The sequence below is a fragment of the Tachypleus tridentatus genome, chromosome 7, assembly GCF_004210375.1.
Source record: "Tachypleus tridentatus isolate NWPU-2018 chromosome 7, ASM421037v1, whole genome shotgun sequence".
Lineage (NCBI taxonomy): Eukaryota > Metazoa > Arthropoda > Merostomata > Xiphosura > Limulidae > Tachypleus > Tachypleus tridentatus.
Window position 1 is genome coordinate 161,500,121 of NC_134831.1, and position 13,775 is coordinate 161,513,895.

At 31.8% G+C, this 13,775-nt stretch overlaps 1 protein-coding gene across 1 annotated transcript; it reads left to right on the forward strand.

Annotated features, from left to right (window-relative positions):
- Window positions 1-1,041: 1,041 nt before the first annotated feature.
- LOC143257061 (uncharacterized) lies at window positions 1,042-12,233 on the forward strand. Its single transcript, XM_076515188.1, has 4 exons — window positions 1,042-1,423; window positions 3,578-4,256; window positions 11,386-11,472; window positions 12,082-12,233. Exons 2-3 carry the CDS (start codon window positions 3,757-3,759, stop codon window positions 11,435-11,437), a joined length of 552 nt encoding a protein of 183 aa, XP_076371303.1. The 5' UTR covers window positions 1,042-1,423; window positions 3,578-3,756; the 3' UTR covers window positions 11,438-11,472; window positions 12,082-12,233.
- The last annotated feature ends 1,542 nt before the right edge of the window (window positions 12,234-13,775 follow it).

Genomic DNA, 13,775 nt, shown 5'->3' on the forward strand with positions numbered 1-13,775 from the left:
AAATAGCAGTCAGTTGTGTGGTCCATCGGTTCTTGCCAGGTCATAGGAATTCCAAAAGGTAAACCCTTACGTTTCCCTTTTGTCCAGTCACGCAGCATTTCCTCGCAGTTATGACACACAATATGTGGGGCCCATTTCTTGTCTTGGTCACCAAGAGCAAGTCCAAAGTACGCTTTATAAGCACGCCTCACGAACGATGTTATATTACGCCTTTGACGAATAAGCGTGAAGCATCCACAAATATAACAGAAAGCGTCCGGCTTGTTCTCACATTGATGTCTCCTTGTAGCCATGATCAGATCTGAAACAAAATCTAAACAATTTTAATATCTCTGTTGATAACATAAACGTGTAAGTAATTAACACGTTTCCTGCGATGGGACCCACCGGTGTCCCACTTTTGTCTTACCTTTAACTAAGTTGCAGGCTAGAGACAAGTGTAACGACAACCTCACGTTATCATAGCTCATGCAGCACTGAAGCTGTCAGATGTACAAGAGCATCGCAGCAGTTGCGGGTTTGCCAATATAGGTATCGCAGGAAACGTGTTAATTTGACCACAAACGGCTAGAATGAAAAACTTAAAATTGCATTAAAACTAGAGCATGTAGAGCTGAACCGTTTTCATATTTGAATTTAGCAGGTCACGAAGGGTAAGAATGAGTAAAAAAATCTTATGCAACTGAGATTTCGAAAAAAATTGTTGACCAGTGTAATCTTCGAATGTTAATTCTGTATTCGTCTCAATTTCTACATGGTAAATAATTTTTATACCAAATGTCAGTAATTGCTACGACTGTTGACTAGGCACCTGATTCTTCTCAGTGTTCCACACGTAAAAGATTGTTGTCAATCAGAGCATTATTGACCGACTAGGTTATTCGTAAAAGAGTAGAAAAATTAAAAAAAAGTATTTTAATGTGGAGAACAGTCCATGTATAATTCTGTATATTAATTTACTTACTTTATCAGTCTTAACAACAACATACCGTAATGTCAATTTTTACGGTCTCGTCTGTTTTGCCTAAACGTATCCACTGGTACTGGTAATGTTACTGTTAAGATGTCATTCAGTATTAGCAGGTTTCGGTTTGTAATAGAATTAAGGAAGCCGATAATGGTAGAAGCAATTAAATATAAATAATTTGCTGGGACATCATGGAATGAAATAGACAGAGCACCTAGTAATATGAATAAATAAGTTAATGTTTTACTAATTAGTTAGTCATCAGGTTCAAGCTAAATATACATCAAAACGAGACTATATTCCGCGTGATTAGGTTGGAAATGGTGATTACGACATCTCTTGTAGGTGGGGTTTAGGTTACTTGGTTGTTTATTTCTAATAGGCGTAGTATGACTTACAATTACTGGTGGTGTAGAGGAAGTGATTACTCTAAAATCAGTAATGGATATAAAAATTGTAAGTATAATATTTATTGTTCATTACATTTGTTTAATAGTTTATGTGTTAAAGTATAACATAATTTTTCTCTTATTTGTTATCACTGCAAACGTACTATTAGTAGAAGTGTAGTAATACAATTATTATGAAGTATTACTTTTGTCTTGTTAAATAATATGTAAGAATATCATAATTCGGCTATTTTATATTTAGAGACTAAATAACGATCTTTGATATTTGGAATTAGCTTGCAGTGGTGTTAGTTATTATACAACTATAATCTAATAAATGAATAACATGGTTATTACCAGAAACTTTCGATTACAATTTACACTGTAAATTACAGTAACTAATTTGTAAGCTGTAATAATCCCTACTCCGTTTATTGTAATAATATTAGTATTATGAATAATATTTGTAGATTTATAAACGCGAACGTAGAAACGTATTGCATAAGTAATAAATATTTTGTTACTTAGTAAATTTTTCAAACTGGATAAAGGGCCACAGTATTATTATTATTATTTTGCTTCAAGTTCAAGCTGCATAGTTAATTGATGCAATTATACGTTTATACTTTTATAGTAGTACTATTATGGTTGCTTAAGATGTTAACCTGAAGATGGCCTAAGAATGTGAAAACGTAGTTCTGTACTTTAATTAAAGTTTTAATACTTTTACCAGCTGCATTGAGAATAAGGATAATAACAGTATTTTTACACTTGTTTTTCATTCTTTACTATTTTCTTTGTTGACAGGAAGGTACAAAAATACCAATGGACATTTGTTTACATACATCAGTTTTATATTGTAACTTCATTATTGTTATGATAGATAATGTGAAATTCACTTCACTATCAATTGAAATTCTTTTTTGTTGTTGTTTTACAAGGCAGTTTTATAATGTAGCAGTGGTTAAGGTAGGTGCTTATCTGCAGGTTGTATTGTATTTACAGATATATTGAATATTAGTCTGAAGAGGTTGTAACATAATTTAATTTTATAAGTGATTGGTTAGGCTACATCTGTAGTATTTATGTTAATTTTTGGACTTATCTTATGAAGGACATTAAACTGTTGCAAAAGGTTTAGAGGATGACTATAAGGAGATATCTCAGATGGCAAGGTTATCATACAAGGGCAAGCTCAGATTCCTGTAAATGTCCTGTCTTGAAAAAAGAAGACCTAGAAAGGATATAATTGAGGTGTTTAAAATTGTTGATGCATCATTTTTTTGTACCTAATGGTAAGAATGGTAGTACTAGGTACAAGTCATTTTCTGCCAAGAGTTTTATTTATTTAATAGGGTGGTTGGCCTCTGGAATAGCTTGCATTCAGATATGGTAGCTTAAAGTTTAGTTTAGCGGATGACCTAGATAGCCAACAGGTCTGTTATTATTCATAAATTATATGCTATTATTAGAATAAACTCCCTCCACCATCACCACCATGGGCACTATGTCAGCAGTAACTATGGTGAGTGAACATATAGATAAAGTTTCAGGGGCCATCCATTGCTGGTATTTGCAGTTGTGAAAGGAGAGACAATCAAGTGAGCAGGACAGCTTTGTATGAGGAAGTAGTAGGGTAATTGGCTGTACACATTTGTTTTTATGTTTAATGATTATTGCTTTATTTCATTTATTTTGAGGATTTCCATGTTTCAACAGCATTTGGTAACTTAAAAATAAACCATACAGTAAATTAACATAAAAATAGTTTGTGTGAGTTAAGTATACCAACTTGAGGTGTAGAGATTTAAAAATGTATTCTTAATTTAATGGAAATATAAGAAACAGTTTATTATTTTAATAAGCAGTAGGATGAGATCTGACTTAATATGACATCATAATGAAGAGGAGAGGGACAGCAGTCCTATGATACCAATGAACTGGAAGAGATGTACATACCTATTAATATAAACATTGGTATAGATATGAAACTAAAATCTAGTATTACCTTTAACATGTCCTTCAAAAGCTTAAAATACACTTTTTTTATAAAACAATTAAGTTCTCTTTGAAGAGTTCTACATTTCTAAAGTTTTAATTGAATTTCACTTTTATTAAAGCATGAATTTAAAAAAATATTTTGTATCATTGGTGCATCATCTTTAATTGTTATTATTTACACTCAATTCTTATACTACCTTTTATTTTTTTGTATTTCTAGCATGTTGCTTCTGAGCAAAAGACATTAAGTGAATACTGATATGGCATTTGTAGCTTATTATTAGATTTGGCACATTTTGAGAAGTGAAAAGAACAACAAAAAACATGCATGTGTTACTGGAGATATGTTTAGAAAGTCTTATGTTAAATAAAACACACACATATTGATGCATTACCATCATGTCGATGAAAGATGACTGCATTCTTGTTGATTTTGAAAAAGTACAGTACAGGTCAACACTCACATGTAGTACTTATGAAGATACTACCGATAAGCCAGCTTATTCCATTATACATCCTGGTGATCAGAAGTGTTCAAAAAGTCACATAAATCAAGAGAAGGGTAGGCCTGCATCGTCAACATCGAGCGAAGAAAAGTATTATCTTTGTCGCAGTTATAGTAGTGGGAGTAATAAGAGTAACAGTAGTGAGACCAACAATAGTGTACAGCAGAAACCTCAAAATGATAATTCAAAGCTATGTGGCTATTTGAATAAACTTGGAAGTCGAGGCTTGTTGAAATCATTTAAGAGACGATGGTTTGTGTTTTCGGAAAATAGTTGTAAGCTGTATTACTACAGGACTCCAGAAGATCTACTTCCACTAGGGGAAATTGACATTAGCAAAGCAACATTTTCCTTTGATGTATCACCAGAAAAGCCAGGGCTTTTCACAGTCAGGTATGTAGTACTTATAATATTTGTTGGAGGTTGTTCTATGTTTAAGTTTTAGATGGTATACAGATGGTGGTAAAGATTGCAGGAATTGAAAAAGAAGGACTAATATAATAACAGATTATGAGAATTGAAGGAACCTCTTAGCCCATCTAGGATGCCTTTCTAATCTCTTTCAGTAATGAGAAAACTGTAATCACTAAAATTAGCTGTGATCTTGAATAAACAGGACACCATTTTTTTTTTTAAATCCTTGTTAAATTTCACTTTCTGCAACTTTGTATGGAAGTTTGTCTCCAAAAATTCAGCACCTTATTGGAGAAGTAAAACTGCCTGAACTAAAAATGCTTGTGGTTTCTTTTGAATTTCACACAAATTTACCCGAGGGCTATCTGTGCTAGCTGTCCCTAATTTAGCAGTGTAAGACTAGAGTGAAGGCAGCTTGTCATCACCACCCACTGCCAACTCTTGAACTACTCTTTTACCAACAAATAGTGGATTGACCATCATATTATAACATCCCCACAGCTAAAAGGTCAAGCATGTTTGGTATGATGGGGATTCAAACTCTTGACCTTTCCAAATTTGACATTTATGACCTTTTGTTCAAGTCCCTTGAGAATCCGAGATTGAAAGTAATGCACCAATCTTATCAGTTCCTTTAATAATTTTGAAAACTTTAATTAAATACACTTGCTCTCACTTTTTTTTTTTGTCATGAGAACACAAGATCTGATCTCCAGATGACAACCTATCATACTAGTAGTTTTCTGATTGCTCTCCAACAATAATTTGAAAAAGGTAAAGAAGACATAATGGCTTGTGTTTTCAGAAAATAGTTGTCAGTTGTAGTACTATGGAAACCCAGATCTACTTCTAGGTGAGGCTATCATAAGCAAAACTATATTTTCCTCTGATGTAATGTCAGGAAAACCAGGAAGTTTTACAGTATACAAGCTAGATGAAGCTCATCTTTTATATATAGATATAGACCAAAATGAGGCCTAACTAGTGACTTGCAGAACAAAACCATGGTTTGTTAGGGTTGTTAACTATCAGACTCCAACAAACAAGATAAGATAAGAAAACCTTTATTAGACTGTATTAAGGATAATTATTATGTACCAACTTTCAAAGTATTATTTTAAAGTAGTCTTTACAGTACACATCTTAACAAAAAAAAAAAAAAGTTAAATCAATTGACATAATTTCCTGGATCATTCCTAGATCCTTTCTCTTCATGAATTCATGTAAGGATCATGTTGGCAATCTTCCAGGCATCAGAACTTTAGAACAATAATAACCAAGTCCCAAATAGCTGGGAACATAGCTTTCTCAACCTTATTTTCATTAGCAAAAATGTTGGTTAGCACTTTAGCAATGTCTATTTCTTTCATAAGAGCTTTTTAAGTCATTAGATGTGGTGTGGCTTAGGATTTGTAAGATTAATATATATTTGCTAGGGATAGAAAAGGCTTTGGCACATGATGATAGATTTGTAAAGTTTATTTTTTGTAAAAGTATTTTCCATAGTTTCTTATTGCTGTGTAATTGTGTAATTAGTTATGTACAGATATCCTAGAATTTTCAGGTGATTTTACAAAATGTTTTTGGTATAATTGCAAAGTGATTTGGTTTTGGCTTCAGTGTAGGTAAAATTATTATTATTATTTTTTAAAATTTGACTATAGAAATTTTCTGTTGCGTAAAAAGTCTATGTCTGTTTATTGTCAAATTTGATATTCATGTGCTTGATACAGAAATTGAATAGGGTGTACAAAGAACTACAAAATTCATTATTTTATGGTGTTAATTAGTAACTTACATTTCTTCTTGTTCACATTGGAAAAATGATCTAAAGATGGTGGCTGTGATGGAAATGATTAAGTTATGTATAAGAAAATTGTTTATACTTTGAACTTACTCCAATGTGGTAAAACAGACTGATAAAAGAAATGTCTTGAGTTATGAACATGTGGCTTTGCCAGTGCAGCACCAAGCTGGCAATTCACCTAACTTCCAAACTTTATTTATTATACCTGAAACTTTGCCTAACCATGTGATACTTCAGAATCCCAGTCTAGTTTTACAGTAATTTTGTAGTTGCCATGAATCTTCCTGAAAAATGGATCATAGTACACCTGCAAGTTTCAAAAATTTGCTTGGATTGGTTAGTGTCTCAAACACCCCTAACAAGGTTGGTTGAATGACAAATCTTCCATTTCTAGCTTTAACAGCTGTGATTAGTAGGGTAAAACTTCCCACTAAGGTTTGCAATATTTCAAGGCTTTTAATCTAACATTTATTGCAACAAGACGTTACTGATATTTTTTCCCACAAAAACAATAAAGCAAGCTAACAAAAGGTCTTCATGTGGAGAACTTGTGAGGAGGTTCCTTAAAGACAACCCTTGTAGTGAAGATGAGTGATTAAACAAATATCTTTGTTTAGAATATAATCTAGAAAATACTGTATATTTACACAGGGGCTTTATAAAGGCTAAAATCTGAATATTTTCACTGTAGGGAAAAAATAAAAAAATGTAGTGCTGGATGAAGTTTAAGTGTTTAGTCTTCTGCATTTTGAGTACCTAAGTTTGAGGGTTTGAACAGTAATGTTGGGTTTGTTGTTTTTTTTACTGTTATTTTTAGGTGAGTTTGAAGGGATTTGTTTATTTGAAATCTCTTTCTGGTCTGTGTTTTTGTTAAATTGTTGAACGATAGTTTGCTTGTTTATATTCTGAACTTATTATTACAGGATTGATTTTGTGGCATCATAAATAATCTAAAACTTCCTTCAGTGAAGATAACCTATAAATTAATATGTATAAATACACAAGATTAAATTATTCATGTATAATTATTAGTGAGTTCAGTAACACTATATTCAAGAGGATTTGATGATTTTATTTTTCTCACTATGGAAACTGTAATATAGATGTAGAATTGTTGATTTGCAACCTAAGATAAGCTATACCATGTACATTTTTAAAAATGTATATGACATCTAGCTGCAACTTGGGCAGCAAATTGTATTGTAATGATATGGTGACTCTACAGTTGATAGGGAAATAACAATGACTGTAAGGAGTGCATTTTGGTGAAAATGTTCCTTAATACAGCACAGTGACATGTATTTGTTTTATGTACTTAATGTTGAATGTACTGGTTCCAGTGTGAAAGTATATAATGTACTCTACTTGCCCTGCTGGATGTTGCATTTACACTTAGTTGAAATATTGTGGGCATATTACATCATGACCACTTGGTAGCTACATGTGTGCGAGTCATCCATATTTTCAGAATTGTATCAGGAAGTGGAGCCATCCTGTGTATTTTGCATGCCTATAATTAGATGCCACTGTTTACAGTACCATCACGACCACAACTTGGCACTAAACATTTTATCTGATTTATTATATACTTAATACTGTTCTGTCAAATAAAATGAATTTAATTTTATATGGATACAGAAGAAACTTGTAAAATTCTGTTCTATTTATTGACTTGTAAAAAAACAACAAAAAAACACGCACACATTAAATGGTACATATAAGTATGTGGTAAACGTAATGTTTCGAAGACTACATGTATTGAAGAGTAAACCCAGTAATAATATGTTACAGCTTATTTTAAAGAATGTTGACTATAAGTGAACTTCTACATTTTTTGGGCTCACCATTCATGTCCTAGGTTTTTAAATATGCAAAATGTTAGTAATTTAAAGTTTTGTGAATCTTCATTTATCTCCACCAACCTTGTAATATAAGATTATAATTACTCTTTGCTGTGTCTATTGTAAAGACAAAAAATTAACATCAGAACCAAATTGATGACTATTGTGATAAAATATCAAAATTAAACAATTTTTTTACCTTTCATATGGGAAGTTTTATTTATTTTCAAGTTGAATGCTGCAAAAATGATTAAATTTGTTTAAAGTACTTGGAGGGATTTTTAAGAGATTTGTGTGCTTTCACTTGTAATGGTGAAGACTAATTGTGTGAATATTAGAAACAGGAGCAAAGAATTGAAATTCATCTGATTGGTTTTGTGGTTTTTAAGTTTCTCTTGATTCCTTGTGCTGTGTACATTGAGTGTAAGGAGGAACTAGTGTCAGAGTAGAATAAGATTTAAAACTTGAGTTAGAATGGGAATATGAAGGTCAAACTAACATCATGTGTAGAATATGATTAAAACTTATGCTACATGAAAATCCTATATGAAAATAATACTGGCCTTAGTCAGGATTTGAAAACTTGAATTTTGAGCTAATCATGGATATACATTATGAGGATTTATGTATTATAAAATGTAGAATGTGAGAATTAAGTGCCATCCAATATATAATACAGTATGAAGACTAAATTGTAATATGTAGAACTTGCTAATGAAAATGTAGTAACATACATAAAATATGTACTTCTCTTAGTTATAGAGAATATAAAGACTAAAATTAACATATTGCTAGATATATATGTTAGCACTAAGCTACATTTTTATTGTTAGATTAAAAAAATTGTTGTAGAAGGGAACACTACAGTCACAGAATGTTTTATTTTCATAGTACATGTACTCTATAATGTGACAAGAATACTTTTGGTTCATTTGTTATGTACTACCTGTATTATTGGACACTAAAGAGTGTGGTAGGCTATAATTAGTACTTGATGCAGTTGAGGAACTTTCGTGTTTTGTGTGTATGTATACCTAGCATGTGGTTTTTGGTAGTGGTTGTTTGTTCTACATCTACAGTGTGGTTCTCGGCTATTGTTTTCTGTCTTGTACATGTAGAGTAGTTTTTGATTTGTGTCATGTTCTTAGATTAAGATATTACCTACAGAAGTAAATAGATAAGTGAGGGTATGTTTCTTGAATTTTAATCAAGAAAGACTCTCATGATAGTAATTGAAGATGTTTTTTTCAATGTTGTATTTTTTTTTAATATAAAAAGAACAATGATGAAACTTTTATATAAAGATTACAAAATATAGTAATTATATCGAACTTCTCTTCATTTTTTTAAAGTTTAATCTCAAACTTTTGATCATTTCTTAATTTAGTGGTCCTTATAGTCTTAAAGGTAACATGTATAAATGCTTTGAAACAAGTTGAAAAAACTTGCAAAAGAAAACATTAGTATAATATATATAATGTGGCTTGATTTTTTTTTTTTTAATTCATCAAAATTTCCCAGTTTCATGCACTTGCATATAATTTCATTAGGTACATTACAAAGTTTGGATTGGTTTGAATTTCATGAAAAGCTATTTAAGGGCTATCTGTGCTCCTTGATTTAACAGTGGTGGACTAAAGGGAAAGCAGCTAATCAATACCAACAGATAATGGGATAAACCATCACTTTATAACATTTCTACAGCTGAAAGGGCAAGCATGTTCAGTGACTAGAATTTGAACTTGAAACCTGCAGACTGTGCCAGGCCACATCACTAAGAATTTAAAGTCGTGTTACATACAAGCCAAGGTTTTCAAAAGACAAACAACCAATTCTTTCTAGGGGAGAAAAACCCTCTGCCTAATTGTTATGAATGTTGAGTCTTGTAAAGAATACTGTTCATGTGTATCACATTAAATTTTATTATTAAAATTATGTAATGTGTGAAAAAAATTCTCCAATAAAAAACAAGTTTAAAAAACAAAGCTTTCAGTATACATTTTTGAGGAGGGAGTTGTATGCAAAGTTTCACTTTATTTTTTGGGGGAGTTTAATTTTTAACTCAGAGTTGCATAAATAGATCGTCTGAACAATTGTCACCTCAGATTCTTCACATAAAGAGGCATCAATCTGACCTATAAATATAAGCTATTTTTATTAGGGTAACCAAAATGCAAGACATCAAATCTTTCATTTTTTCTTGGTTTATTAACTCTCTCATCCTGGTAGGTTAATAGGTTTACAGAAAGTAAAGGGTTAATATACATGGAAATTGATTACAGATAATTAACATAAGATACAAAATAATATTGAAAATACACAGTATTTATTACAATTACCTTTATAACCATCTTGTCGATGTCTGGGGTGACAGTTCTTCAGGTGATCTGCATAAAGCATCAGACCCAATATTGGAGGAAGAACAGATGGGATGCAACTCTTCCATGTTAAAGTAATAGCTTGTTATTTATATGGGATCCTGATTGAGCTGGAGATGTACTAGAAAATTATTTTAGTCTTAAGTTTATATGTGTATGTTAGTGTGTGTATACAAGTAATGTGTTTAAAAAAGTTGAGGTCATTGGTACATAAAACCCATTGGGCTCCATAAGCTCTTCTAAAATATTTTTCTAAACTATTTATGCATTTAGTTGCTGGTAGGTCCATGACATTGTTTATCACAGGGTCTAAATGAAGCGAGCATGCACCCACACACACACATACACAAAGTGTATAACAAATTCCTTGAACAGTGTAATTAATCCATCTTATTACTTCTAGTGTCCCCATGTGTAGTTACATAGAAAATAAAATAATTCACTCAATATTTTAAATCTTTTTCTTACCCTGAGAACCATAACAAACAAAAATGTAAAATTACTTAACATAGCACAATATTTGTACCCCACTATCTGTGAAGGGTATGAAAGAAGGTTTTCTATTTTATTTAAAATTGCAGTACTTCAAAATTTCTAATGTACAAGTTTGTACTTGGTAAAAATTCTTAAAACAGTATTTGGTATACACATTATTTTGTGTACGTAATGTAGGCATTTCTGTATTTTTCTTTTCTTATTTTTAGTTGATTTTTAAACCATATATTTAAATGCAAATTTATGTAAATAACTTGCCTTTCAATTTAGGCTGAACTAACTATATTAATGATCCTTGTATTGTTGACTAAAAGCTTGTTCATCTCATATAATTTGTAACTTGGAAGTACAATTAACTCTTCTCCTATGTGGGTTGGTAAATGGACTGACTCTGTGCATATTTAATTAAAAGATAAATGGCCTTATCTAATAGTCATTAAGAAAAACTCTACCCCATCCTTCAAGGGTTTACTTCTCATTCTCAAATAATACTTACCTGTGATATATATATATATATATATAAAGTTAAAAGTAGTAACACAAGCTTGTGATGCTTTTATTATCTTGAATCTTTACATGTACTACAGTTATTCCTGTACACTGAATCCAGAAACATCTACTTTTCTTCATCATGTATAGATTTTTCGCAAAACTTCTTATGTACTTCTTTTTACGTGAGTGAATCATTTTATTTGAAATCAGTTCACATTTTGATGTGCTTAAAATGTTGACAACCACTAGCTATAGATTTCTATAGACTAATTGTGATGTGAGAGTCTTATCAATCATTCTAGCACTTATGAGAAACATACTGATAGCATATAAATGGTAAACAGTCTGCATGACATTTCATTTATGGATAGTATTTGTTTGTCTCTGCACTTTGACATTTTTTTCAATATCATTTGTTCATTGCTATGGACATGAGGTTGTATAAATGACCCAAACAAATTGTTACATTTATACTAAATTTGTTGTAAATGTCTAAGTAAGTTTTATTTTTTTTTCTGGTATGTATAGAAGTCTCATGTGATGGGAAAAGTTTTTTTCTTTTAATCTGCATTGTTGAATTATTGAAAATCTGTTATTAAATCCAAAACAACTTTTATGAAGTTTAAATTGATAGGTCAGTGTATTTATAAGGATTATCAACTTATTACTATCAATAATTGTGTGTTGGAGGGACCCAGGCTCATATCCTCAGAACATTGCTGTCTTATTTTATAGTGTTAAGTAAAGTACAGATTTTTGTGTGACTTATACATTGCTCTTGTATATTTTAGCACTCCACAAAAAGAGTACATTTTAGAGGCTAAGGATCGTAATACCAGCCTTTTCTGGCTACAAGAACTTCAGAAATGGAGGCGTCACTTCAGCTTAAAGCGAACCCAACAGATTCAGGAAACAACCTCTGTGTCTGAAGCAGATAGGCCTAGTGTAAGTAATTGACAATTTAAAATGCATATACATTTTTTTCTTGATTCATACACATTATTCATTTCCTAGTTTGCACTTTCATATAAAGTATTGGAAATAATTATAGAAATGCACACTGGTGCAAGAGTGACAAATATAGCAATTACAACTGTCATTAGTACATCATTATAAAAAAACAAAGTAGTAGTATTAATGTAGATCCATTTGTTTTTGGGGCTGAGACATAAACTGACAACTATGTAAAAATTGACATTTTGGTTGGTCTAAAATACTCCAGGTGAAAGCTTGTGGAAAGGACTCCATGTTTTAATAGAAGGTGTTTGCAAGACTCAGAATATGTTACGTGAAACTTGTACTATGTGTAACAGAAGTGTTAAAAGTAGAATTCCAAACTCTCCAAGTGATCTTAAGTATATTAGAATGTTTTTAACAGCACAGTTAATGGTTTATACAGATCTTGCCAGTGATCATACAGGTGTGAATATTATTTTAGGAAAAGTAAGACATTAACATGAAGTGATATCATTGGATATATAGCTGCTCAAAAACCACTGCTGAGAAAAAGCAACCAACTCAGAAGGTTGAAATTGGTATTGGGCAACAAACAACTGGATGAAGATAGCTGGAGATGTTTGTGTCTGCAGATGAATCCAAGTTTAAATTGTTTGTCAACAATTGATAAAAGTTTGACAGCAGATAAGAGAATGATATCATAATCAAGGTATGTCTGCAGTGAAGCATATTGGATACCAGTACCAGTCAGATAATTAAAGTACATCTACAGTGAATCACATTGAGGATCAGTATCAGTTGGATAATTAAAGTACATCTACAGTGAAGCATAGTTGGGGGATCAGTACCAGTCATATATCCAAGGTATATCTACAGTGAAGGATAGTGGGGATCAGTTCATGTTTGGGGCTTCATCTCAGCTAGCACTGTCAATGATCTATACAGATTTGATGGCACTCTAACTGTTGACAAGTACAGCAGGTCTTGATTCATCATGCTGTTACTTCATAAACATGACTCATAATGTAAGGATTCATCTTCAAGCATACAGTAAATAGACTGATAGAAAACTTGCAACCATAACTTGGCTTAAACACACAGTCCTGCTATCAAAGTTTATTCAGACTGTATGGGCTTATACAAATACTAATAAGGTCAGAATATAATGAAACATCTTGGTTGGATTGTGAGAAGTAATACAGGACATTTGGAATAGTGTTTTACTACTGCCTATTGATAAACTTTATGACAGCAAAAAAACTGTGTAATATTCTGTGCCAAACAAGTGGTTCCTCAACAAAACGTTGGTGCATTGTACTGTCTGTTTGCTTTTATTTGTGATAATATTTTGTACCGTTAAGATATTCACCTTTTAGCTGTCATTACTGTTTATGATTTTTGTATATGTGTGTGTGTTACTTTTGCATTTCTGTGATTATTTCAGAGTGGTGTGTGTTTTATGTAAACTACTGATGTCACTGGCTAACATGGGTGCTTGCAGGAAGGGACATTTGCCCTCCTTACATTT

Excerpts from the sequence above, each read along its gene's own strand:
- LOC143257061 (XM_076515188.1), top strand. The coding sequence starts at position 3,757 with ATGTCGATGAAAGATGACTGCATTCTTGTTGATTTTGAAAAAGTACAG. Across the intron at positions 4,257-11,385 it reads CCAGGGCTTTTCACAGTCAG|TTATTCCTGTACACTGAATC; the intron begins GTATGTAGTACT and ends CATGTACTACAG.